The sequence below is a fragment of the Panonychus citri genome, unplaced genomic scaffold (assembly GCF_014898815.1).
Source record: "Panonychus citri isolate SS breed McGregor unplaced genomic scaffold, ASM1489881v1 Contig00139, whole genome shotgun sequence".
In the NCBI taxonomy this organism is placed as follows: Eukaryota; Metazoa; Arthropoda; class Arachnida; order Trombidiformes; family Tetranychidae; genus Panonychus; species Panonychus citri.
In genome coordinates, this window is record NW_026515544.1 from 1,245,967 (window position 1) to 1,272,292 (window position 26,326).

General features: G+C 32.2%; 5 protein-coding genes and 1 long non-coding RNA gene across 8 annotated transcripts; 2 read left to right on the forward strand and 4 right to left on the reverse strand.

Moving 5' to 3' along the window:
• The first annotated feature begins 8,066 nt into the window (after nucleotides 1–8,066).
• On the forward strand, nucleotides 8,067–12,095 carry LOC128394410 (epsin-2-like). Its single transcript, XM_053354735.1, has 3 exons — nucleotides 8,067–9,549; nucleotides 9,693–9,839; nucleotides 10,067–12,095. The coding sequence occupies exons 1-3, from the start codon at nucleotides 8,400–8,402 to the stop codon at nucleotides 10,336–10,338; spliced, it is 1,569 nt and encodes a 522-aa protein (XP_053210710.1). The 5' UTR covers nucleotides 8,067–8,399; the 3' UTR covers nucleotides 10,339–12,095.
• LOC128394413 (COX assembly mitochondrial protein homolog) lies at nucleotides 12,045–13,286 on the reverse strand. Its single transcript, XM_053354739.1, has 4 exons — nucleotides 13,128–13,286; nucleotides 12,939–13,043; nucleotides 12,740–12,830; nucleotides 12,045–12,578 (listed from the first exon to the last, which is right to left on the reverse strand). The coding sequence occupies exons 1-4, from the start codon at nucleotides 13,171–13,173 to the stop codon at nucleotides 12,455–12,457; spliced, it is 366 nt and encodes a 121-aa protein (XP_053210714.1). The 5' UTR covers nucleotides 13,174–13,286; the 3' UTR covers nucleotides 12,045–12,454.
• An 87-nt stretch (nucleotides 13,287–13,373) lies between these two features.
• On the reverse strand, nucleotides 13,374–14,690 carry LOC128394412 (pre-mRNA-splicing factor ISY1 homolog). The gene is made up of 2 exons (XM_053354738.1): nucleotides 14,006–14,690; nucleotides 13,374–13,834 (listed from the first exon to the last, which is right to left on the reverse strand). The coding sequence occupies exons 1-2, from the start codon at nucleotides 14,555–14,557 to the stop codon at nucleotides 13,568–13,570; spliced, it is 819 nt and encodes a 272-aa protein (XP_053210713.1). The 5' UTR covers nucleotides 14,558–14,690; the 3' UTR covers nucleotides 13,374–13,567.
• A 331-nt stretch (nucleotides 14,691–15,021) lies between these two features.
• On the reverse strand, nucleotides 15,022–16,812 carry LOC128394411 (plasma kallikrein-like). The gene is made up of 5 exons (XM_053354736.1): nucleotides 16,259–16,812; nucleotides 15,901–16,139; nucleotides 15,684–15,838; nucleotides 15,441–15,592; nucleotides 15,022–15,336 (listed from the first exon to the last, which is right to left on the reverse strand). Exons 1-5 carry the CDS (start codon nucleotides 16,499–16,501, stop codon nucleotides 15,166–15,168), a joined length of 960 nt encoding a protein of 319 aa, XP_053210711.1. The 5' UTR covers nucleotides 16,502–16,812; the 3' UTR covers nucleotides 15,022–15,165.
• An 844-nt stretch (nucleotides 16,813–17,656) lies between these two features.
• On the reverse strand, nucleotides 17,657–22,816 carry LOC128394409 (protein groucho-like). 2 transcript variants are annotated; one of them, XM_053354734.1, is made up of 8 exons: nucleotides 21,430–22,816; nucleotides 21,062–21,372; nucleotides 20,812–20,913; nucleotides 20,446–20,700; nucleotides 20,017–20,099; nucleotides 19,695–19,875; nucleotides 19,473–19,568; nucleotides 17,657–18,669 (listed from the first exon to the last, which is right to left on the reverse strand). In XM_053354734.1, exons 1-8 carry the CDS (start codon nucleotides 22,643–22,645, stop codon nucleotides 18,577–18,579), a joined length of 2,337 nt encoding a protein of 778 aa, XP_053210709.1. In that variant the 5' UTR covers nucleotides 22,646–22,816; the 3' UTR covers nucleotides 17,657–18,576. The 2 variants fall into 2 exon arrangements, with proteins under 2 accessions (XP_053210709.1, XP_053210708.1); XM_053354733.1 differs by having other exon boundaries at nucleotides 21,062–22,815.
• Nucleotides 22,817–22,974: 158 nt separating this feature from the next.
• On the forward strand, nucleotides 22,975–25,389 carry LOC128394414 (uncharacterized). Of its 2 annotated transcripts, XR_008326361.1 has the most exons (3): nucleotides 23,207–23,864; nucleotides 24,129–24,226; nucleotides 24,434–25,389. It is a non-coding gene; the product is annotated as an uncharacterized LOC128394414 (long non-coding RNA). The 2 variants fall into 2 exon arrangements; XR_008326360.1 differs by having other exon boundaries at nucleotides 22,975–24,226.
• The last annotated feature ends 937 nt before the right edge of the window (nucleotides 25,390–26,326 follow it).

Genomic DNA, 26,326 nt, shown 5'->3' on the forward strand with positions numbered 1-26,326 from the left:
CAAATACGAATTTCTTCGACTTATTTTATCAAATTGCTGTTTTACGCTAATAGTTGATAATCAAAATCCTCTTTATATAGCCTTCAACCATTACAAGGATTGTGAAAAATCTCAATAGCAAACTCACTGGTTTACTTATTCAACCTAAAATATTATTTGAAAATTCATACAATATTTCCACATAACAAAAATCAAATATCAACAAATGTTCTTCTATTTATATTCTCTCTCTTATTCTCTCTCTTATTCTCTCTCATATTCTCTCTCTTATTCTCTCTCTTATTCTCTCTCTTATTCTCTCTCATTCTCTTCCTTATTTTCCCTCTCTCTCTTATTCTATCTCTCTCTTAACCTTTCACCATTTTCTCATTTACTATTCAACCCTCAAAGTAGTATCATATATTCACTATTTATATCAACGATTAATCTGGTGATTAACGTTGGTAACGTTTAAGTTGATAATTCGCCAGCTTTGCTTGAATGTTTATTTCTATCCACACAACCATATTTGGTTATGAACAAAACAAAGTTTAATTGCTAATTTGCCAATTGACAATCAACATTTCTTCAGAAATAACTTGAAGTAACCTCTGATGGGAAGATTTAATCTAATCAGTCAGTTACTCTGGTTTAAACTGGCAGATCATCACTAATTGAATTTTTGCTGAATCAATCATGTCATATCCCCATAAATATGGACAAGTTATCGAACCTCAACCAAATTTTCCTTTCATGTACGATAATATAAATTTACCTGTTCATATCTCATTTTTCACTGGAGAAACTAATGATAACATTATCGGATGGATCGATCAGTTCGAAACAACTGCACAAAATGGCGGATGGACAACAGAACAAATGTGCACGATTTTTTCAAGTTTGTTACAAGGAACAGGTCGAAGATGGTTAAACTCTAAATCTATAAATCGTAAATTTACTCCGGAAGATGAACGACCTAAAAACTACAATAGTTTAAAAGAGTTAATGATACGAGATTTATGCCCATCCGATTTCCGTTCTCAATTATCTCTCAACAACTCCATAACGCTACTCAACAACTAGGTCAATCAACATCGTCATTCATTTATGGCATCCATGAATTATGTCAACGAATAGATGAGAATATACCGGAGATGATTATTCTGAGCATCATTAAGGAAAAATTACTTCCACAAATCAAATATGGAATCGCCTTGCAAAACCCACAATCTCTACAACAACTATTAGAATCAGCATGATTAGCTGAAAGAGCTATGCTCTCATGCAATAATCTGTTCGTTATGCAAAACGAAAAATTTAATCCTAGCATGAATGACATGGTAATGAGCCTTCAAAAGTTAATTGAACGATTATAAGCAAAATTTGAGAACTTATCCACTAATCAAGCTTGTACCTATTGCAAAAGACAGGTCATACCGAATCGAATTGTCGCCGTAAAATACGATCTTCATCAAGGCTTGATACTATTCACTTCAGCTATCCAGCAATAGTTAATCAACCATATGCATTGTCCGTTCATTACGATCAACATAATAGCCAACACACAAACCATCAACCATATGAAAGAGATTATCCACGACAAGTTATTATGTTTGTAAGTTTTATCAACATTAATAAATAAACAAAAAGACTTTTGTAAAACCGTGTGTAACTAAAAATAATCATCAATCAAAATCAATATGTCTCAATACAATCCAGAAGAATGGGTACCAGTTCAAATTATAAATAATACCTTTGAATGTTTGAGGATGAAGATGAAGATGTATTGCCACCGTCCATTATTGAGTTTGATCAACCATTTCGTACTCTTATACGACCTTGTGTTAATTGTGCCAGTAAAGATGCAGTACAAAGAGAAATTCATACAATAACCATGGAAAATCAAGCCGACGAATAACAATTATGCGATCAACAGACAATTAAAGACTAAATCTGTGTTATTTGTCTAAATCTTCCAGTAGATCCAAAAATTCACGCGCATAAAAACTGTAAAACTATTTTGTTTGACTGTTGGGATATTTATGAGTCAATCAACCGGAATAAGCTAATATGCCCACTTAAATGTTCAACAAGCCGTTTCACCCCAGCTTTTCTACCATCTAAAGGCCCACGATCCTGGCAACAATTAAACAACTTACTCTTAAAATGTAAATTTGCTCAGAAGTGTACGGCAACAATGAAGTACAAAAACTACGCGAAACATGTCAACAATTGTAACGCAAAACCAAACAACATTAGTAAAATCAAGCGTAAAAAGGACAGTGACAAAAAAATTCACACGAATGGTTTCGTTGAAAATCACAATTCAAGACTCAAATTCGTTATAACTTTTATATAACGAACGTAGTTAATACTTTTCATTTTTACCATTTTTCTATTATCTTCTCTGATTCTAATTCTATTCTAAGTTTGAGTACCAGTATTCATACTTTGTATTTTCTACAAATTTACAAATTTCTTGTACTCTAGAAAAAAATTTGAATCCAATAACTGATACTACAATAACAACAAATGTAAAAGTTACAAAAAAATCAATTTAATTATTCAAAGTGAAAGGGAAAATTGTGATCAAATACAACAAAGGTCGGAATCACTTTTTCTTTGAGCGACCCAACTTTTCTGATAAATTGCCCTTATGAGCATTAGGAATAAGGAAAATTCTCCAAAAAAATTTTCCTGGACCAATACAATTTCTGTCAAATAGAGAAACCTTTGGATTAATTATAAACTTAATCACTATCAATTGAAATCAATTTTATAATCAGACATTTATCACACGATTGTCCATCGAATGATTAGACTAATAAGTCTAATCAGCCTGGATTAACAATCCATTGGATGATAGATCAGTTGCTATTTTTGCCAAAGCTTTGTATTTGGCAGTTATTTTTTATAAATAAAGTTGAAGAGGATAAAATGAAAAGATTAAAGTTTGTAAGATAAGAAGTATGGTTAATCCAAAGCAAATTTCAAAAAATAAACAGATTTACAGATTAAATATCTAAAGAGTTTTTAGCTATCAAATATTTAATCTGATTAATTAACCTTTAAACACTTTTAACTTTAACTTGGCGGAATTTGAAACTCTCGCTTAAATCTTAGAATCTCTCTAAATTGTTTTAATTACCAGATTGAAGATTCTAAGATTTATAAGAGTAAAAAAAGAAGGGAAATTATAATAGTAATCGCTGTTGATGCTGATGGATCATTTAGTGATAATTAATTTGGATGATTCTGTTCTTGGAGTCTATCGTTCTGTTTCCACCGCTAAATATAGTATTCGTAATTACTGTAATTCTTTTTTAATTTATTTCATCAGATTTTTAAAGATTTTCTTATTGATAAGACTAACTGTCATTTTCCTTTGTGCTTTTTTATCTCCAATTTATTGGTGGAGTCAAGTGGGTCTTCGAGGGCGTCAAGTGACGATGACAGTTTCGATGAAGAAGGGCCAACAACTTATCAGGAATGGAAAGCGTTTGTTGTGAAAACACATCTTAATGGTAAAGAACCGAGGAGACAAATTTGTGTGGATTCAAAGAGAGAGAGAGAGAAAGGTTAGTTTTGGTTGATACCAAATGTTGTCAGAGGTTTTAATCTGGAATATAATTATTTTCCTCTTCTTCGTTCCTCATCATACCTACACTTGTTGTATTATCATTAAAATGTATAAGTGTTCAGTTGATAATCACAATGCGACCTGTCCACCACCTCCAAGTACAAAATATAGATTAGTTTCTATTCTTGCCAAAGCTTTGTATTTGGCAGTTATTTTTTATAAATAAAGTTGAAGAGGATAAAATGAAAAGATTAAAGTTTGTAAGATAAGAAGTATGGTTAATCCAAAGCAAATTTCAAAAAATAAACAGATTTACAGATTAAATATCTAAAGAGTTATTAGCTATCAAATATTTAATCTGATTAATTAACCTTTAAACACTTTTAACTTTTGAATCTCACCGAGATCAAACCGAGACAGAGGGCACTGTTGACTCTCAACATTAGCTTTCTCTTCAAGTCAAAGAGAGGATTCAGTTAGTCTTTGTCCAACTGCCCAACCATCAACCTCGAAGATAATTTATTCTTGATTTTATTGTGTTTTTGTTCTTGTTTCAATTTGTCATCAATAAAAGTGAATAATTTATTTGACTAATCGACAAAGTGAAGTGAAATAAGTGCAATTAAAATTTGATCGTCGAGCTATAAAGGTAATTACCACAATATTCACCAAGATCATCAAAAGGTCCCTCAACTGCTAAAGGTTGAAATCAAACGAAACCAAATGTTGCCATAGGTTCTAATCGTCAATATAATAATTTTTCTTTCTTTCTTATTTTTATTTCATATAAATTTCTTAAATTATTAGAAGCTTCAGTTGGTTCCTCTTCAGTTCCACAAGAAGTACCAAAAGATCCATCACCATCATCATCATCATCATTGACAACAACAACAACAAACCAAGGTTAGTCTTATCATTAAGAATCAACATCAACATGGAGAAAATGAGTTTTCAAGACTCATCATCGCTGGAATCGATTTTACCATCAACAATCGTATTAACATCAAAAAGATCCATTGTAGGTCCAGGTAATGTTGCCGGGAACAGGATCCATCAACGTGGTCAATCGGCCACACTCATAAACGGTGAACGACTACGGTCCCTATTAATTGAATGATTCTCGACCATGGAATTGGAATCATCATGAGAGTGCTAGATATCTTTTCTAGGCACTAAAGCTAAAGGCATACCAGATGAGGAGTGCGTTTCTGAACTTCGAAGGGAAGCACGGACAGTTGAATTGGTTCAAGCCATTTTTTTAAGGATAAACTATTTATTTTAAAAGCCACAATGATAACAAAAGCCTTATCATTTTGTTTTCAAAATACAGTCGGAGAAAATGAGTTTGTCGGTGGTTTTAAATTTTTTGCGCAGAAAAAGCGATAATAACAATTTATCAATGATTAGATAATCAAGAGATTCAAATTTAACATTGATTTGATTGATAAATTGTTGTTATCATTTTTGCCTGCGCGAATGATATAAAACCACCGTCAAACTCATTTTCTCCGACTGTATATTGGGTGAAATTGAAGTCTCATTTTCGTTCCTTTATATTATTAACATTCAAAATCCAATAAATAATTACTTAGTTACAATAAAATCAAAATTAATTGAGAAAGGAAGTGATTATCGAACTTTTTCAATTATAAATCAAATCAACAAAAATATAATAATCAAAAAAATTAGATTTTTGTTAATTAGTTTAAGAAATAGCAATAATAATAATTAAAATTAAAAGGTTTAAATAAATGATATTCATTAAAGTAACAAGTGAAGGAACTAAACATAAAAATTTCCAAAGCGAAAGCAAACTAGCATCTAACGACATAGACAATTATTTACAATCCATTGAACAATATGAAACTTTTGGATGTTTTGATAATAACTACAAAACAAATAGGAGACTATCTACAAAATTACATAAATCGTTTAATGAACATTTTTACAATCAACATAATTATCAACCAAAAAGATAAATTTTCTTATTGTAATGAGATATTAGAACAATACATCATTAAAACAATAGACACAGAAAACACAATTAAAAATAAAATTGTGAGGAGATCAACTCCTCTCCCCTGAATGTAACCAACAATCAGTACCAACACACAATCAACATTGACAATTGGTTTATGATGATTATTGTTGATTGCTCAACATTGTGTTGTTATCATCATCATCACCTTATCATGATCCAACTGATTTTTGATCAAAGATAAGATGATGATGGTGAAAACACGCACTCTCAATTTTGTATATAAGCAGAGACAAAATGAAATTAAAATTATGTTCACTTTGAGATCTTCTCTTTTTAATACCTCTCTCTCTCTTGCTTTGATTTCCTAGCCTTCTCTTTGTGAAAGCTTATCAAAGTTTTCACTCTCCGCTACTCTTTCTTTCTCTCTCTCTCTAAGGTATCATACCCCGATGCCATCACAAAATAATCAAAGAAATCAACAAAATAGAAATAAAACATTTCAAGAAAACTCACCCAAATACATTCGTTTCCTAATATTATACAATTCTTTGAAGATGGTCTTTGTTTAAGAAAGTTATCGTTATTGGGGTTCTCTTCACAAAAACCTTGTAAAAAACGATATTTAGACCAATTATTAATAACGAATGAATCACGGAAAGAAAATTTATTATCAACAGATACCGCCCAGTCAAATACTGTTTTTGAGTAAGAAAAATATGCTGAAAGGGATATTCTTGTGTAAATCCTCTGAATCGAATTTAGAAAAATATTTCACAAAGTTTCGTAAAGACGATTTGTTTCCAAATTTGAGGTGTATCGATATTCCGAAATAATCTGATAAACTACTTTGTATATTCTGAAGATTATGGTGTAGGCGATTAAACTTAAGAGCACATATTGCTATAGTGATTCGTATTCTCTCTTTCAATGCAATTTCAATACTCAGATGGACTTGTTCCAAAAACATGAAAAATTTTATTTAATTTATCAATATAAGATAAAGTTGTTATTACACCAAAATTAATAGTTACTAAAAAACTAAACACCCTTTTGTTATGTATTACTTTTGGCATCAGAAAAATTTTTCACATATTCTTATTAAAAGACCTTATAACGTACTGGGGCCCCTAAAGCATGAGACCCCAGTACTTATTCCCAACAAATCTTTGCAATGGCAATGCTGAGGCAATCAAGCACTACGTTTTACCTGCCACAACAATTTATTAAGATAGTGGGACCAAAACCTTAACCATCAATATCACCATTTCCATGCTTATGTGAATCATAGTGAGAATTTCGTTCACCCAAAAAATAGAAATATTCACACCCAGACAATTGACAGAAAATGAAAATCATTCGTCAGGTTAAATTCTGGTCACTCGAATTGAGTTAACAATTACACACGGAAAGAGAGAAATTCAATTTAGACCTTTTCAGGTTCTATTCCAAAACCGTTTTTAACTAATTTAGTTAAATTAATACAGTTAATTACGCGAACATTATTGGTTTATATACAACCGATAATGTCAGGTATTTTGTTTATAACATTTATAACTTGGTAACAATGATCAATTTGGATCATCTAATGATATTGTAAGGGTAATTTACCCACTTAGGGAGTAATTACAATAACAATAAGGTTTCAATTGATTAAATATCACGGGGAGTCAATTAATTGCATTTAGGGGATTTCTAACCAATTACAAAATCCACATGACACTGAATCAATTATAATGTCAACAATAACTTCCGTCCTCGATTCCACCTTTGATAAATTAAAATGTTATCATCAACTTCCACTCTCAAGTACATGAACTTTCAGGGAGCAAATGATATAAAAAGAAGAAGCAGAAAGAATGAAGAGGGTTCTTAGTTCCAAGTTTTTAGTTTTGAGTTTATCTCTCCACAGTTACCATGAATCTAAACCTCACCAATTTACTACATTGAAATTGTCGTATTGTATTACTACTGTATTTGTGTATTTTCAATTGTTAAACTACCTTTGTGTTCTAAATTTATGTCTCCATATTTGTGTATAATTTAGTATTTGATTAAAACAATAAGCAACCGATAAACTAGATAACCAAAAATATATCTATGGAATCATATGAAGATTTATTACAACTCAATTTAGAACTGGACTTCGACCCAGAAGAATGGTTTTAAGACATCATCTTGAGTGATGATGAGTTATTGATGGTCTTGATCTAATTATGAATTATTCCTTTACAATATCACTACATCATTGAAATCTCATTTTCCGAAATCATCTCATGGTATAAATCGACGTGATCATCTAACTGTATTTTCATAAAAAAATTATCATAATCATAAAGAATCAGCTTTTAAATTGGAACTTCACAGCATTCAAAAATATACCTTTGGATGCTGAAGAAATCGAGGATTTCTGCATTTGGATTGGTTTTGGTGCAACAAAAGATAATCTCAAATGTCGCCTTAAACCGCTTCCAAGAATAAATCTGAGAAAAGAATATGTTCAAAGTGAAAAAGTTCAACTGGCGGACAATTGTGATCTTTGTGATGCCTCACCGATTTCAAAATGATTTTAATGTCAAGACAAACTTTCAACTCACAACACACTCTACGCATGCTTTGGATTCTGCGCTGATCGGTGATTCTTTTGCTTTCTAGACTCTTTACTCTTTGACGTAATCTTTTTTGTTTTTTTTTCTCATCAGTCAGATTCTCATTAAGGAATAACTAAAGTGACAGTTTATTTATATTAAAGTGACCAAGCCTTTTGTTTGTTTATTTATCTTTTTTTGTTTATTTTGTTAATTCTTTTGTCTTTCGTTGATAATCGAATCAGAAAATCACATCACAACCAATTGTTCTATAATGATTAACGTTCGAGGTCTTCAACGGAATGTTAAAAATGTTGTTAAAAACTACACCGAGCCCCAGGTTAAAGTACGAGAGGCAACTTCGAATGATCCTTGGGGCCCATCGTCAACTTTGATGAGTGAAATAGCTGATTTAACCTACAATGTGGTCGCTTTTTCTGAGATTATGCAAATGATTTGGAAAAGATTAAATGATCATGGCAAAAATTGGAGACATGTTTATAAAGCTCTTGTACTTTTGGAGTATCTAATTAAAACTGGATCAGAAAAGGTGGCTCAACAATGTCGAGAGAATATATTTGCTATCCAAACTCTTAAAGATTTCCAGTACCTCGAAGATAACAAGGATCAAGGAATGAATGTTAGAGAGAAAAGCAAAGCACTGGTTGCTTTGTTGAAAGACGATGAAAGACTTAAAACGGAAAGAACTCGTGCTCTTACAGCAAAAGAAAGATTTGCTCAATCGGTTTCACTGATGAACGCTCCATCCGGTATTGAAACTATTCCCAAACCTTTAGCCAGTTTAGGTAGTTTTCGTGAATCCATAGCCTCCGCCTCAGCATTAGAGGCTGGTAAACCTCTTCCATCTGATTTGGAAAGTGCAAGACCACAAACCAAGGGTGAAGAGGAGCTTCAATTACAATTAGCTTTGGCCATGAGTAAAGAGGAAGCCGAACAAGAAGATAGATTAAGAAAGAACGATGAGATTCGTTTCCAATTAGCTCTAAATGAGAGTCAAAAAGAAAAGCTAACTAAGAAAACCGCTATGGACGATTTACTGAACATCAGTGTTGGTTCTAATCCTCCTTTACATAATTCGTCCACCACTGTTGATCCATGGTCTGTTTCGGGAGACTCTATGGGAGCCGCTGCATTCCCTGTACCACCACCACCACCACCGCCTCTACCCTTACAATCTCTGGGAGCCTCGAGTAGTTTAAACAACACCCAGTCATTGGCATCGAATGACCCTTGGTCCGTTGGCCCAGGTAATCATGTAACCAACTCTGATCCTTGGAATGGTAACTCTGGTCGAACCTCTGCTACCAATGATCCCTGGCAATCTAGTCCACCCGCTTTAACACCCCAATCAACGGATCCCTGGTCATCTCAAACGGGAGAAGAGATGATCTCTAAAAGTCCAGGTAAGTTATAAAAAAAAAGAGTAATAAAAACAATACGTCACTTACGATATAATTTTTCTTCATTACTCTTTTTTATTTTTACGGCCTTCAACTTTTGTTATTTTAATTGTATTTTCTTTTCTTTTCTTTTTTTATCATCACAGTCAAGGAAACCATTTCATCAAGTATCAGTTTTGATTCGGCGATTTCATCAAACACCCAAACAACGAGAAAAACACCAGAAAATTTCTTGGGTCCTAACTCTAATTTAGTTAATTTGGATGCACTTGTAAGCAGTAAAACCACAGGAGGTAATGAATAAACAATTTAATATTTACATCATATTAATATTTATTATCTATTGTAACATTATTTTCCCTCATGAGTTTGTCCATGATCAGAAATATGTTTACTTATTTTCTAGAATTCATTTTATTAGTCATTCATATATATAATAATTTTTTTTCTTCTCACATTCATAACATTACATTTATTACATTTTACTATAAACCATTCATCTTTTTTCTTCCTCTTATAGTTTTACCAGCTGGAGGTAATCCTTTTGCAACTGTTCCAGTTTGTAATCCGTTTCAAGCCGCTAAACCACCTCCACCCACCATCAATCAACTTCGATCACAGAATATCTTCCCAATGGGAAACGATAGTATTAGCTCATTAACCGGTCCTCTGGGTCCATCAACAATAACACCAGTTATGCCAGTTACGATGCCCAATAATCATCCATTATCAAGCCAACCAATGGTGCCCTTGAGCTCTCCATCCTCAAGCCATAATCCATTCGCAATGTAACATTAATGATCCTGATGATATTATAACTATATACATATTATTGAATAGGCAGGAAAACAAAAACATCAACAAGTTAATCTAAACTCTGATACAAAACAAGCAGACAGAAAAAGATAGCAAAGATATTCTATAAAACCAAAACAAAAAGTTAACAGCTAATAATCAAATGAAAATAGTGTCTTCGTTTTTTTGGCATTTGGTGATGATCGCTTTTTGTAAAATGGTTATACATATATATACATATACATACACATCTATTCGTAAAAAACACTCTGAGAAAAACCCATTGGCATGTTTCTCAATCTCTATCATTTACAATCAATCACGGAAAAGAAAACACCAAACTACATAAAATTTAAATTCCCCCACCAATAACTTTATAACCACCGCTTTTATGTTACCGTCATCAACATCATCGTCAACAACATCAACATTTTCATCATAAATTCAATCTCATCATTGATAATCAACATGAACTTTTCTCTCTTTTTTTTTCTATCTCCTTTTCTCTTTCCTTTCTAATACCGGAAAAATGTCGCGATTTCTTTCATTCTCCTCATTTTCCTCATCTTCCTTTTTTATCCCTTCTAAATCATCTTTTCCTTTTTTTTTTCTTTAATTCTTTTACTCTCATTCCATCAGGCTATGAAGAAAAAAGCTGAAACAGTTTTGATCTTAATAAATTTTAATAATTTATAAAGTAAATCAATCGGATTAACAAATGTCAAATCAAAGCAGAAGCAAAGTTGGCTACATAAACAAAGTGATAAGGATTTTCAGTGTTTCCAGTTTTTGATCATCAAAAGGAAAAGGAGTTACAATTAAAAGGATAATCAAAATGTTCATCGACAAATGTGACTCACGTTTAATTGTTTTAAAGAGGAAACTCTTGCTTGACCAGTTGATGACCATTAATTGGATCCATCGCCACTTTTTTCTAATCAAATTTTTACATCTCTCCCAAGTTAAAACTTCGACTACATTTTTCTCCGTGTTCACTTACAAATTAATCAAAGCAATTGATTCACGTTCATCAACCGATTGGTATTGAAAGAGAAACAGAGAAAAGGAAAAGGACGCAATTAACGGAATCCCGGTGTGACATATACGAAAAGGGCAACAATTATAAGGAACAATTTGAGATTAATCAACTGTCTACAGAATCAATGGTGGAATCTTTTTCTACCGGTCAGTTTATCTTCATCTTGAAAAGAAAAATGTTTCTTTCCATTTCTTCAGGTTTTCGTTCTTGTCTCAACTTCGTTATAAAATCAAATTAACAAATTGTAATTTTCCTTTTCTACCGTTAATTGGTTATCACTTATTTGAAATCATCTTGCCGACTCTTCATCATCAATTCATCATCACATCTCATGTCCAGAATATGTGACCTTCTAATTATATTTAGCTTAAATTGCTGTGAAAATCATCATCACCTCCTAATCGTCATTATCATAGTAAAATCAACCATTCATAATAATGAGACAATCTCAAAACTTTATGAATCGTTTTGATTGTTAATTGATCGAGATGACGTGAAAACCATCAGCATAAATGACAAATTAAATGGTTCGACTTAAAATTAATTTGGATTCATTGAAAGAATTATTTTAATTTGATTATTTGAAGGAACACTTTTTGTCTATAATGATCAAATATCCTTGATACCAATAACTGTGAAAGAAAAAGTTGATTATAATGTTGAATAGAACTTGAATCCTAATTTATTGAACTAATAATACTTTTTACAATTATAATCTGGTATTTGTATGAACATTTATTATTATTACATTGAGATGAAAGTTTGTTGGTGAACAATTTTATTTCCATGAAACAATTATTGTGAATACTTTGAATCTTTTCACATTCAATTTGATTGTTCACCTCAAATGGTCCAATGATTCTTGATGGGCACTTTTGATCGGTTTTAAATTATACCAACAATTTAACTAAATGATGATTATGGTACTCAAAAAATATTGTTATAACGCATCATCAGTTGTTCAGGTTGTTGAATAAGTCTGATTGTTTAGATATTAATTCACTGCCCATAAACTGGAAAATATCACTAATGTTACATGTTGCAAGCGAGAGAGAGAGAGAGAGATGAGAACAATTAATTGTGGGTTCCAGTGTTAAGCCTTTTTGATGGCCTGGCTGTTACTCCTGTCTTCCTGTATTCGGCTCTATCCTTTAAGTATTGAATAGTTGTTTCTTTTCTGAAATCTTTGTCATTCAACCTGAGAAAAGAAAAAAAAAGATAAATGAACCAATAGAGCAGAAAAAAATGGAAAATTTGACAGTCATTTTAAAGAGTTGAGAATGGAGAGAGAAACAAATTTAAAATTAACAATAGATTTTCTAAATGGTGAATCAATAATTAATCAATTTTAATACTAACCAGTATTCCATACAATTTACTAGATTGTCACGATGTTTATTACATTTCGGGGCAATCAAGATTCCCTTTTCCTTGGCACAATCAAAAAAAGCTATTCAAACAAAAAAAGAAAACAAATCACAATCAATATCAAACAAAATAGGTTATTGATATAGATTCAAGTTGGAAAAGATAATCACTTGAAAGGTAATTAACTAACCTTTAGTAACATCTTTACATTGATTCTTTGAGGCAATTTCTCTCATAATTTCAGGAATTAGTACATTTTTTTCAATCTTTCTCAATGATAAATCCTTAGGATCACCTATAGAAATGAAAAGAATCACAATTAAAGAAACAGAAAAACATTCATCAGATAAGATGAATAGTTCATTTCGATTAAACTTACCGAATGGTTCAGGTCCCTTTTGAGGAATTTTTTCCAAAGTGAACATAATTAACGAATAATTTAGACACAATTAAATCTAATGAATTAAAAACTCCACTTGAAACCAAAGAAATTCAATCGTTTGTTTTTGTTTCGTTTTCTTTGCAATTCTCGTTTCGATTTTCGATCTATCGACCATCGATTACCATTTTCGACAATTGAATTGAATTGAATTGATTGTAATGAATTAGAGAAAACAATTAAACGTTTGTTTTGGTAAAAATTTAAAATAACTTTAAATGAATGAGCAAATTAACGATTACATTGGAATCCATTAATCAATCGATTGAGATCAAGGTTGTTTTCTTTTTGTTTCGCTTCAAAATCAATGAGTTTCAATGAGAGAAAAATGAAAATATTTTGGTGCATTTGTTTTTCTTCATTAATTTAAAAAGAAAAGTTTATTCGTCGTCTTCTTCATCATCGTCGTCGTCATTATCGGCGTTGACTTTTCCACTGAGAAACTTTTCCAATAGTTCTTGTTTCTTTTTCTCTAAAATGGCTTCTTGAATTTCTTCTAAACTTGCGATATGGGGAACATGGGAGACGAAAATTTTAGGTCCACAGAAATCGATTCCGTCGTTATCATCATCAAGTTTAACATCTTCGATATCAGCACTTAGATCAACTTCGATCTGTTGATCTGAATCAGCATATCCGGCGACAGCCTAAGGAAGAGAATCAAGAGAAATGTTTAGTAAACTTTTGATTAGAAAATAAGTTTCAAGTTGGAAAAAGGTTAATCAAGTTCAACTCAAGTAAATTACAGAGACACTGGATTAATTTCATTAAGATTGGCTTAGCTTAAAGGATTAGTTCAAGTGTAGCAAATTCTGTACCTTTGTAATCGCTTCTCTTTGAGCTTCATTCTCTAATGGTACAATTACACCATCATCTTCATCCCGATAACCATAATAATCTGCGTCAATGTCTTTCATTAACTCGGCTCTAGTTTTACGTATTAGTGGAGGTGGTTCAGTTGAGAACAATTCTCTGACACCGGGTAAATCTTTCGCAGCTCCAAAATAACGATATCCTCTTGTTCCTGGAACTTCTCGACCTGAGAAATCAAATTTAGGACCAGGCGCTCGGCGATAATTAACTCCTCCAAGTTCTGCACATCGATATTCCCAATGTCTTTTTTCACGTAACAATTTGTTTATCTGATCATTTAAATCTCGTACCCTATATTCACCAAGACCAGCATTCTGAATCTGAGTAACCTTTCTACTTATTTCTCTGATAATTTCCAATCTCCAACGTTCGGCTTCCTTTAAATCATTACATTCCGAAGCTAAATAAGGTCTACGACGTTTTCCTTTGTCTCCTTCCAACTGTGTTTGTCTCCAACGAGCCAAAGTTGTCATCGCTTTCTCAGCATTTCGAGCCATATTGAAAACAACCAATTCCTCAATAAAACAATACTCAAAACAAAGTAAAAACTAAACAAATCAAACGAAATAATTAATTAAAACACAAACAATCAACAGAAAGAAACAAATTCTTGAAAAAACAAATTCACTTTAAATTGAAAAACCAAAACAAAGAAAAAGAGATCAAGTAGCGACATCTCACATCTAGGAATGGAACTAAATTAAGTTAATTAAGTTGTGTTTGCCTGCGCTCTTGAATTTTTATTAATTAAAGGTGAATTAAAGTTGTGTTTTATTATAAATTGATTACCATAAAGGATTACCTATCTTTTGACACCAGATTGATGGAAATCGGCTCATGGATTGAAACGACCTCAACAAAAACAAAATCATCCTCATAGATGAGTAATTTACAAATTGATCAACAATTAAATTTGATACAATTTTGGTAAAGAAATAAAAACATGAAAAGGTCATTCAATTTCCAAAATAAAACTTTAATTAATCGAAAAGATTATCTGTTTTTACAATAATTTAATTTCTTGTTTGAAAATTTAACGATTCTCTTTGACTATTTACAAGTGTAGTTATTTACATGGAATTAATCAAGTTAATTGATAATAAAATTACTCATTAACTGAGGTAATTTGCTTAATCCAATCAAGATAAGATGTGACCCTTGTATAGACACCCGGTAATCGAGGCTCAGCACAAGCAACACCCGCACTTACAATTCCAATTATGTGAAACTTTCCAGTGGTCAAGTTTTTAACCACCAAAGGACCACCAGAATCACCCTGAAGGAATAACATTAGATATGAATGACATACAATGAGAAAAGAAAACATTAGACCAAAAAATTGATTGGAAGCAATCGACAATTAATTAAAACAATACTTACACTGCAAGAGTCTTTTCCGCCATCTTTGTAACCGGCACAGAATTGTTTCTCATCAAGAGCCAAAGAGATGCCCCGAGATTTGAACCAACCCATACACTCAACGTTAGGAATCACTCCGAGGTCAACTTTTTGTAGCACTTGAGGATAAGATCCTGATGAGAGAGAGAGAGAGAGAGAGAGAGAGGTGAGAAAATGAACATTTCGAGCGATCGAATCGTAAAGTAATTAGTGTTTTCTAATTACCAATAATCACTGGTTTCTGTTTGAATGAAGTCCAACCCCAACCAACAACTGTCGCCTTGATGCCTTTGTACTTATCGGTGTCCTGTTCAGTTGGTTCCTCTGGGGGCAAACACACCGGTGAAATGTAATCAGTGAAATTAAGTGGAGTCTCTAACCTAAAAACAATCATAACTAATTAATCACATTCTTAATTGACTAAATATTATTACAGATTTACCTTAACAGAGCGATATCATGAGAGTATCGTCTTGGAGCAGCGTAGTGATCATGAATGACCACATCACTGACCCTTAGAATAAGAGTTTCATCCTCGAAGTCATCCTTTAGAATTGAGCCCAATCGAACTCGATAATCATCTTTACCATAATTAAAGACACAATGAGCAGCAGTTAAAATCCACTCTGAGTTAATTATCGTTCCACCGCAATGATGTTTATGTGGTAATCGTATTGAAACCTTGTTTGAAACAATTTGGAAACAAAAAGATAAACAATTTAATCAACAATCAGCTGATGATGATGATGGTGAACTTTACTGATTTTCTCACCAACAACAATTTAAACTGATTAACTCACTGTCCAAGGAAATTCTCCCGGATATGAATTCTGTCCACCAACAACTCGACCACCACGACGAGTCCGTTGAATCAATTGCGATCCACAAACTTCAATATTGGAACTAAATTCATCTGAACTTTGTTCAACAATCGTAGTCTCATCATCGGGAGAAAATGTTGTCATCGGTGTAGCACCAATAGTCCAAATGAAACAAGCAAATAAAATCAACTGGACAATTGAAGATAAACACTTGACCATCATGAAAGTTTGACCGCCACAAATTTAGAGTAGAAAATATTTAAACAAAAAAAAAGATTCGATGCTAAAAATGATCAGTCGAAGGAGAAAAGGAAACTTTTTTGTTCTCTCTTTCTGACCTGAGGACATTTGAGAATTGAAGAAAATGTTTTGTGATCTTTTATAACCAATAACAGGAAGATAACCTTCTCTCTCTCTCTCTCTCTCTCTTCTTCCACCGTCATCATCATCATCTTCTCCTTCTTCTTCTTCATCTCCTCCTTCCCCATAGAGAACGGAACAAGTGGAACATCAGAAAAAAGTGAAAAGAAAACGAGAGCAAAAGAAAGACAAAGAAGATAAATTCTCTCTCTATTTATCATCTTCTTCTAATGATGATAAAGTTTAATTGGTAATTAGCCTCAGGGCCGTGTCCTTAATTGTCCTTCGACCTCAACACTATTTGCGTTTTCCATCAATTCAGTTTCTTTGGTTCAAACAAAAAAGTCCAACAACAAGAAATCAATCAATTAAATTGTCTACAATTATTTTAAGATAATTAAAAAGTCTTCTGATCATAACAATTAAATAATCGATAACTTGTTAAATTGTTACGAGGACATTTCTAATTTCATAATTCACTTCCTATTCTGATTATAATTGTAAATAATCATCAACTAATTATAATCGAGTAATTATTTCAGTCTAATAGTCATCACCATTTACTAATTGCTCTTGAACTAATTCAATTGTTGTTAGGGTAACACAGTTAATCATAGAATCAGCTATTTTTGTTAATCATGTTCAAAATTAAAGAGAAAAACCTTAACCCAGACCTTAATTGTAACAATTAAATGGAATCACATAGGAAGAAATCATAAATTATCTCAACAATTTTTAGCCAAATTTCTTTTTTTTTCCTTTGAAATTAATGTTTTGTCTAATTGATTGTGATTGAGAAAACAAATTAAATCAATTAATGAGTAACAAGATTAGTTACAAATCTTAATTAAGGTGAATGAATTTTTCCGTAAAATTTGCCGGTCGGTTGATCAACCGAATCAAACATCAGCTCAATGTCAAGGTGAGTTGATCTTTGACATTTGATTATGTTAATTGAAACAAAAAAAAGTTGATTGTTTACAATTAACGGAAAGAGATGAATAATTATTACAGCGATAATTTTGTAACATATTCTGTTAATTGTTATTGGATTTTTTTCTCATTTGTCAATTTGTAGCTTTTTGTAATTGGTTTGTTTTGGTTTTCCAAATGCTGAGAAAATCAAACTAGAGAAAAATGTTTTCTTTTTTGTTACAGAGGAAAATGATGAAGGATGATGAGGAAGAAAGAGCAAAGAGAGGGAGAAAAGGATGGAGAGGAGATGAAGATGAAGATGGAGGAAAGAAAAAAATTGTTGATTCTAAGAAATCACAAAATTATCATGAAATAGTAGTTTGGACTATTTAACCATCTTTTTTGGTTGATGTTTTTCAAGAAGTTAATCTTGTCAAGTAATTGTTTAGTCCGTTAATTGTTGTGGGTGACAAGATACATGGTGGTTGTTCCTTGGCGAAGTGGGAGAAGATGAGAACGACTTTATTACAATTAATTCGCTTCTTGAGGGTTTACGTCAAACGAAAGGTGCCCGAATCCATAGACCAATAAAGCCTCGGCTTTGGGGTTAAAAATTTACAATTTTGGTTGTTGACCTTTGACATGTTGGTTTCTTTCATTGGGTCATTTTTTTAGGAAACTTTGTTGATTCTTTTTTGATGATCACGTACTTAAAGCAAATTAGAGATGATGAGGACAAAGAAGGAGAGAGAAATTCGGGAGAGAAGAGTAAAATACATGATGTAAAGGGTCGAAGATGAGGTTTGAACTGAGACTGGAAGGTTTTATGGGAAAGGAAAATGAAAAAATGAAGGTGAATATTGCAGTTTAAGGGGATTTTGTGGATTAGGAAGATTAATCCTAAATCTATTTTTCTCATATCTATTAGTTGTTTCAGTTTAGCTTCTCGTTTTTCATCTTCTCTTTTCTATTGGTTTGACTTTGTGACAAGAGAAATGTAACAATCTCTACCATGTTTCTTTCTATTCAGGGTACATCGGTGATGGTATATACAAAGTGGTTCTATGGACTTTCCGACCATCTCTTGTACGGCGCCTGTACAATTTTTCTTTCAACTGGTAAGACAGAGAAAAAGAGAGAGGCCAAATGTCGCAGGAAAGGTGAGAAAAATGGCGAGAAATAAAATGATCAAATGAAGAAATGATGAGAAAAAGCGATCGAGAAAAATGATGGATGATGATGACGGTGGATGAACAGGATGAATCGTTGAAGAGTCCGAATGTGAAAGAGGAGGAGGAAAGAGAAAGAGAGAGAGAGAGAGAGAGAGTAAATAGTTTGCGAGTGGGTTATGGTAGTGTGAACAAAATACAGATATAGTATTGATTAATTTTTTGAAATAATTTTATATGAACGATGAAGATAAATGCCAATCCTGTGTAAGAGTTTTTTTTGTCGAGTTTATCACACAGCCATTAAATGTTATAATAAACAATTAATGGTATGTTGGTGAAAAGTATTGGTTAATTTTTAGTGATGTTTTTCAATCTCGATAACTTTCAGGAACGAAATGGTTTCACTTTTATCCTTGATTAACTTTTACTATAACACTTTTGTGGTGTAACTTTTGTTATCGATTGATTCAACATGATTGGAGAGAGTGTTTGTATTTGTAGTGGTGGTGGTGGTGGTGGTGGTGTGTGAGAGAGAAAGAGGTTGGATTTGTTACAGAGCGGGTCAGTTGAAAATTATTTTTTTTTAGTGATTGTTGATTTGTTTGTTTGTTTGTTTGTTTGTGTTTTGTGTTTTGTTTATAATTTATGAGATCAAAAGATGTAAGAATGGGAAGTTAATGGTAACGATGTTGAATGACGATGCAAATGATGATAATGTTAAATTAAAATTAAGATCATGAGTAAACCTCGTAAACTGTGGCCTTTTTGTCTCCAGAACCGGTAACTATGTACTTGTCATCAGAGGATATGTCACAACTTAACACAGATGACGTTTCTTTAACCTATTGAGATAAATAGGAAAAAAAGAAAAGATAATTAGTTAATTGAGAGAGAGAGGAAAGTAAAAAAGTAACGGAGATGATTCTTTGTTTGTCCATCATCCATCACTATTGATAAAATCCACTAACCGTGAAGATACTGGCTCCATAAGGTGTTCGCCAAGCATTGAGTAAGTTATCTTTGCCAGTGCTAACAAACCATTTACCACAATTAGCAAATTTAAGTGACAATACACAACTTTCATGGAGGTGTAATTGATATTTGTCAGGTTTGGAGGTGTGAAGGACTTCAACGCTACTACTTTCCATACTGTTGTCAATTTGAAAGGATTGAATGAATTCATTTCATATGAAGGGAGAGAAATTATTAGAAAAATAAAACAAATATTAGTGACCAAATTCATACTAAATTGGTTGATTATTATAAAAAGTAAATTGTCCAGATATTTACCCTACTGCGAGCCATTCGCCTGTTGGACAGTATCCAAGAGAAAATATTTGTGAACTAAAATCATGCTGATGTAATTGACGACCCTGTAGATAGAAAAAAGGGAAATTTCATCATTAGATTGATCAATGTTTTGAACCATATCGAAATACTTGAGTATAAAAAAGGTATTAAATTTACAGAGTGCACTTTTTATACGTTCATCATCACCTATTGTCATTATGCCAGCTTCAATTAATCAACAACTGAAAAGACAACCAACACTTCATCACACAGTTAAATTGGTAATAATTAAGTTAATTGTATACTCATTAAGAAAGATAAACTGTATTATAAATAACATGACAATAAACTAAATCTCTTTCAATTTAGATCATATAAAATGTCAAAACTTGTTGCGAATAAATTATTTAACGCTGGTTATTAACTTACTTCTAGAAGATCCCAAGATCGAACTGTATTATCCAAGCCTCCAGTCCACAATTTATTACCATCATTACTAATATCAATGCAAGAAGCTCCGTCAGTGTGACCTTGAAATTGGCGGACTAATGAATTATTATGAAGATCCCATACAGCAATGTTACCATCACTACAACAACTGAAACATAATTTTGAATCTGGACTAATAGCCAAGGCATAACAGGCTGGTGCTGTTGAAGGTAACTCGTTCTTAATTCTTGGTGCCTATTGGATAGATGAGGGGAGAGAATGAGAGAAATATTCATTAAAATATTGATCGATAAAAAGAAATATAAAATTCTGTTAATTAAAAGTGATAATGATACTAAAACATACTCCTGTCAAATCCCAAATAGAGATGGTAGAAGCTTCACCTCCAACAATCAGTGTTCTTCCATCGGGTAATAATTTACAAGATCTAATGTAATTTTCACGTTGCTATAAGTTGAGGGAAGAGAAAAATTTAAGAATCAATTAGTTAAAAAGTAAAGAGTGCACACAGACAAGGGAGACAGAAAATAATACAAAAATGATTCACGAACTGGTGAACGAGTTTGTGAATCATCAAGATTAATAAAATACTCACCAAACACTCAAGAGTGTGCATTGGTTGTTTTGTCCCACGAGAACTAATGTCCCAAACTTTTACACAACCTTTTCCTCCTGTGTACACATATTTATTGTTCTGACTTATGGTAACGGCACAAACAACCTCACCATGATTAAGAGTGTCAACTGGCCTTGCTTGTCGAGGAATACCAATAGCATTTGTCGCATCAAGTGGAATATGTACAGGTTGTGATGTTCCATCAGGACCTATATGTAATGAACAAGCTGATTTTCCAGGTAGACCAGCGAATCCGGGGGCTCTCATGTTCGGGTGAGGATCATATCCCGCTACAAGACCTCGTGAGTATGAATTAAGAGCAGGAGAAATGTTATTATGAAGCATACCTGGTGGAAAAGCAGCGGCAATTGCACCGGTAGTTAAATCAGTGGCAAGATGACCTCCTGCTCCAGGAGGTGCAGAGTGTAAAGGATATGGATAGGGTGGACCTAATGGTGGACCTTTGGGCATTGACTTTAATCCACTGACTCCGGGTGTGGAGGCTCCCGAGCTATTAGGTGTTGCTGCTTTTGGAAGCGGTGTGGTTGACTTTTCGTTTTCCTTATGTTTAGCTGATGGAGTATTTGAATTTGATGAGATACTGGAATGAGGACTGTGAGATGATGGTTCTTTCTTAATTGATTTATCTTGACCATTCTCTCTGGGTGAGTTGGCATTACCATTAGAAGGTCCTAAAGGTTCATCGTTGGCAACATCTACAACCAATTCTTGGTCACTTTTTTCACCATCACTGTCACAACTCACAGTATCTTTTCTTCTCTTGTGTTTATCCTGATCGGGTGATCGACTTAGATGACGATTACGATCTAAACCAACATGTGGTGAAAAATTATTACGTTGCCTATCTTCTAAATGGTTTCGTTTAACATCATTAAGTTCCCTTGCTGAGGCTGAATCTTTCGATACTGGTGATGAAGCCGTGGAGATAGATGACAAGGTCACAGCATTGTTTGATGATGCAGCGGCAGAAGCATTTGCTGATAAAGCCAACAGACCTGCTGCTGAATTTCCTGGTAAACCAGGCGGTGGTGGTGCAGGTAAAGATGGATGAGGCATCATCGGCATTCCCGGTCCATGTGGATGCCCTGCAGCAGCCGCAGCAGCAACAGCGGCTGCTGCTGTAGGCAACTGTTGGGCATGAATTTGTTGCATTAAATGTGTCATACCTGTATGTTGTTGACCAATAATTGCATTTAATTCTGACATGGTAACTTGTTTAGCTCTTTCTACCGCTTGTGCAACTTGTGGTTGATGGTCAGCTGGCAGGTAAGGCATTATCTGAGCTATAAGGGTATTCAAACGTTTGGCTATCTCGGTTTGCTTGTGCATCTCAACATTAAGACCATATGACATTTCATAATACATTACATAATGACGTTGCATCTCATTCTTATCGGTAGCTAATTTATCCAATTCCATCCTTAAATTATGATATTGACTTTGAAGATAACTAAATTCCTCTTTAATCCGTTCAAGTGTATCAGTAATGGAGAAACGTCCTTGCCCAGCTTGAGGTGGTCCACTGTGCCTTGCAGGATACATTTTGATTTGATTATCAAAACCCTATACAAAAAAGATTTATACTGGTATCACTTTGATCCTCAATGAATAATCAAGATGGTGGACACAAAATTAGAAAATAATTTACTAGAAACAATAACACTTTTCGCGTTTTTTAAAACCAAAATTACAGAGAAATAAAAAATACACGCGGAAACAAAACAATCAGAAAAAAATATCTCAATTCCACCCAATGAATTGAGAGTTAAAGTGATCGAGTTTCAAAAGTATCGATTAATTAACCGATTCTATCTCAAAGAAAGAAGAGAAAGAAAAATTTAAAGAAAATCAGTTTTCTCTTTCTTTCTTTTCTTTTGCGCGCAAACATTTAAACCAAAATTCTCTATGAAACTTTAACATACAAATTAAATTAAATTTCTCGATTTCAGTTAATCGATTAATCGTGTCTCCCCAACTTCCAATGCAACCAACAGATGGCGTTACCTTAATTCTTTGTTCCCTCCGAACTTGAGAGTTGTAAGACACTACCTATAGATGGAGTTACTTGTTTACTTTTCTCTTTTTTTCTTAATTGATTAATTTTCCGATTTTTTAAATTGTTAATTGCTAATTGTTAATCGGATAAATTAATTAATCATTTATTTCTTTTTAATTTGTCTCTCAATCAATTAGTAATTAACTGAAGTATTTGTTGAATGTTAATCTTTTTTGTTTCTTCCTCTTATTCTCTCATTTGTCTTTAGTGTTTGTTGTTACCTTTTGTTGATCTTCCGTGTTGAGAATTTAATTGTCTACCTTGTTAAAATTAACGTTTACCTTTTGTGTTGATTAATTAATTGTTCTTCTTGTTTGGATAATTGTTCATCCTTTCATTAAGGTTTTCTCTTGTGGTTTCTCTTGGTTTCTTCTTATTGTAAACATTTGATTGTTTGTCTTTTTCTCTTTTCTCTTTAATCATTAATTTATGATTAACCGATTATGTGATTAACTGTTGTTGCTGTTGTATCTTTATTGTTAATTCTGATCACAATTGATTACTCCTTTTTGTAACTTTTCTGATGGTAATACGATTTATTTACATGTTTAATCAACACACACTCACACAATTAGTGTTGATCAAAAGCCTTTTTCTAATCTTTGTTTACTTGGGGTGTTGCCTGATGATGATGGTGAAAGATTATGATGATTAAGTGGATTGGAAATCAATTGGAATCTCATTCATTGAGAATCAAAAGAAAAGGTATTTATTAATCCATGGAATTTCAAGAAAGTACAATCCAATCAAATGGTTATTACATTTAGATCATTCTGATGTCATCTAAAGATTTTGATTGAAACAAGAAGGAAAAAAATATATCAATTTCGTTAATTTTTTTTTTCTATTCTGTTTCTCTTCTGGTAACAATCAACAGAATATAAATTGTTGATGTAACTGTAAATTTCATTAACTTACCTTTTCTTTGATCTTCTTGGTAAACGTTTTCTTTTGTCTCCTTAAAAACAGGCGGAGGAAAAACTTACGAATACGACTCATTGTTAGTTAATTGTGACTGATTAAAACGGAATAACAATAAACTAATGGATCAACAAACACAACAAAAGGTAATTATTTGTTCAATTCCTGAATCATTAATGTCAGTTGATTACCTGATTGGAAACTGTTGTTTGACTGATGTGAATAGCAATTTATATTTATCAGCATGTCCTTGTAAACAATGAGTAAATTATTGGAAATCAACTTACTATCTTTTGATTAACAAGTTAATCATCAATTTGATTTATTTCCTTTATGATTTGTAACTAATCTAGGTAATTGAACAGTTGGTAATTAACACAATCCCGAAGTCTAAATATTGAAACAAATATCCAAAAGGAATGGCCAGAAAACTATGAAAGAAAATGGAATCACAATATAACTTAATCAACGATCAGTTAACAACTGAATTAACCTCAACTCCAATTCCAATAAGAATTCAAATTAACCTTCAAAATTTTTCATCTTCCATGGACATGGAGAACTTGTTTCAAAAGTTGTTAACCTCGTGAAAATTTTCACTACCAACGAATTAATCAAATTACAATATTAATCCACCAACATGGAAATTAAAGGTTAACAATCAAGCCGGAAATCAACCTGACAAATCAAATTAAACTCAATTTGTAATCAAATTCAAGTCACATTCATGTCATACAGAGACAAAGAAAAGCATTGAGACAACAACAATCAGTCTGATAACTGAATTTACATGAATCATTAACAATTATAAGCTAATCACAATCAAATAAGTTCACCCGATCTAAAGAGAGATCCAGTTAATCATTAAAAAAACCACTACTAATCATAAACCAGATGATTAATCAATGTCAACAATCAAAGTGTAAAACGATGAACTCATAATCTGTCAATTTTGTTAATGACAATCAACAATTAACGCTGATCATTTGAATCAATCATTATAAACTATAAGGAAATTATCACAAGAAAACAATGTTGATTAAGCCTTGGGTGACTTAAGGAATTAATTTGATCAACAATTAAAATCAAAACGTTGCAGTTAATCAAGTCAACAATTTAACCCAAAGTGCAAAAAAAACAACAACAACAACAACTAAATTACAAGTATAAGGCTAATGATTTGGATGATGATGATGATCAATATTTAACAATCAAAAACTAAACCATCAATTTCATTAACGATTAAATGTTTATATTTAAATTAAAAGCATCACCTTAATTTAGATTAAAACAACAATTTAATACTTCACATCATTAACTGATGAAAATAATCATTATCATTATGTAAAAGCATTTAAAGTAACCTTTATTTTAGATGATGATCCCTTTAATTATTATCTGTCTCTCAAGATAATTTACTAATTACAAGTAATCACAATTTAACTGTAACCCACAAAATATAATGAAACACTTGAATAAACTGTAACAATTTAAATTATTGATCAAACAAACAATCAATGTCAATCTTAATCAGGATTAGTTAATCAAGAGGAAAGAAAAAAACAAATTTCGTTAAAGATGAAAATTAATCAGTTGAAATCTGACAATTAACAATCAACAATCAATTGTCATGATCAAAAATTGATCATCTCTCAACTATAAAATGATTAAATATTAGATTGTTACGGACAAAGTGATTAAAACTGATTGTTGATTGTTGATTGTTACAATTGGATTAGCACGACATCAATAGTGAAAATCTAAATCATTCAATGAATATGAAATGAGGTAAAGATTAAAGTTGATTCAACATCATTCTGATCTTTAATTGTCACAATTAACTCGTAAATAAGCAAATCAAATTGTCAAAGGAATTAAATAAATGACAAAATTTAAAGAATTAAATTAATGACGGAAACGCGATTCACAATTTAATAAGATTAATAAAAGGACAAAACGAAGCGACAATTAAAAAGTATTAACTTTTTTCTCTCTCTCGAACGAGACAGAAAATTAAATTAATCCAATAATAAGATAAATCAACATGATTAATTGACAATTAACTCTCGATTAGAAAGATCGAACGACAAAAAGAAAGAAGAAAAAAGTTTCGAAAAGAAAGTTTCAAGAAAAAAAGTAAACGAATCAACAATTAAATGTTTATCTTCCTGAAAGTCAATTGTTACTCGTTACAAATTGAATTAATTGTTTGATTAACGCTAAATAGAAAACAAAAGAAAATCAAA

Excerpts from the sequence above, each read along its gene's own strand:
- LOC128394410 (XM_053354735.1), top strand. The coding sequence starts at position 8,400 with ATGATTAACGTTCGAGGTCTTCAACGGAATGTTAAAAATGTTGTTAAA. Across the intron at positions 9,550-9,692 it reads GATGATCTCTAAAAGTCCAG|TCAAGGAAACCATTTCATCA; the intron begins GTAAGTTATAAA and ends TTATCATCACAG. Across the intron at positions 9,840-10,066 it reads AAGCAGTAAAACCACAGGAG|TTTTACCAGCTGGAGGTAAT; the intron begins GTAATGAATAAA and ends TTCCTCTTATAG.
- LOC128394413 (XM_053354739.1), bottom strand. The coding sequence starts at position 13,173 with ATGTTCACTTTGGAAAAAATTCCTCAAAAGGGACCTGAACCATTCG. Across the intron at positions 12,831-12,938 it reads ATGTAAAGATGTTACTAAAG|CTTTTTTTGATTGTGCCAAG; the intron begins GTTAGTTAATTA and ends TTGTTTGAATAG. Across the intron at positions 12,579-12,739 it reads GTAAATTGTATGGAATACTG|GTTGAATGACAAAGATTTCA; the intron begins GTTAGTATTAAA and ends TTCTTTTCTCAG.
- LOC128394412 (XM_053354738.1), bottom strand. The coding sequence starts at position 14,557 with ATGGCTCGAAATGCTGAGAAAGCGATGACAACTTTGGCTCGTTGGAGA. Across the intron at positions 13,835-14,005 it reads AAAGAGAAGCGATTACAAAG|GCTGTCGCCGGATATGCTGA; the intron begins GTACAGAATTTG and ends TCTCTTCCTTAG.
- LOC128394411 (XM_053354736.1), bottom strand. The coding sequence starts at position 16,501 with ATGATGGTCAAGTGTTTATCTTCAATTGTCCAGTTGATTTTATTTGCT. Across the intron at positions 15,593-15,683 it reads ACAGAAACCAGTGATTATTG|GATCTTATCCTCAAGTGCTA; the intron begins GTAATTAGAAAA and ends CTCTCTCATCAG. Across the intron at positions 15,337-15,440 it reads GCGGAAAAGACTCTTGCAGT|GGTGATTCTGGTGGTCCTTT; the intron begins GTAAGTATTGTT and ends TTATTCCTTCAG.
- LOC128394409 (XM_053354733.1), bottom strand. The coding sequence starts at position 22,645 with ATGTATCCTGCAAGGCACAGTGGACCACCTCAAGCTGGGCAAGGACGT. Across the intron at positions 19,569-19,694 it reads ATGGAGCCAGTATCTTCACG|GTTAAAGAAACGTCATCTGT; the intron begins GTTAGTGGATTT and ends TTATCTCAATAG. Across the intron at positions 18,670-19,472 it reads AAAAGGCCACAGTTTACGAG|TTGAAAGAAAAATTGTACAG; the intron begins GTTTACTCATGA and ends CTGTCTTACCAG.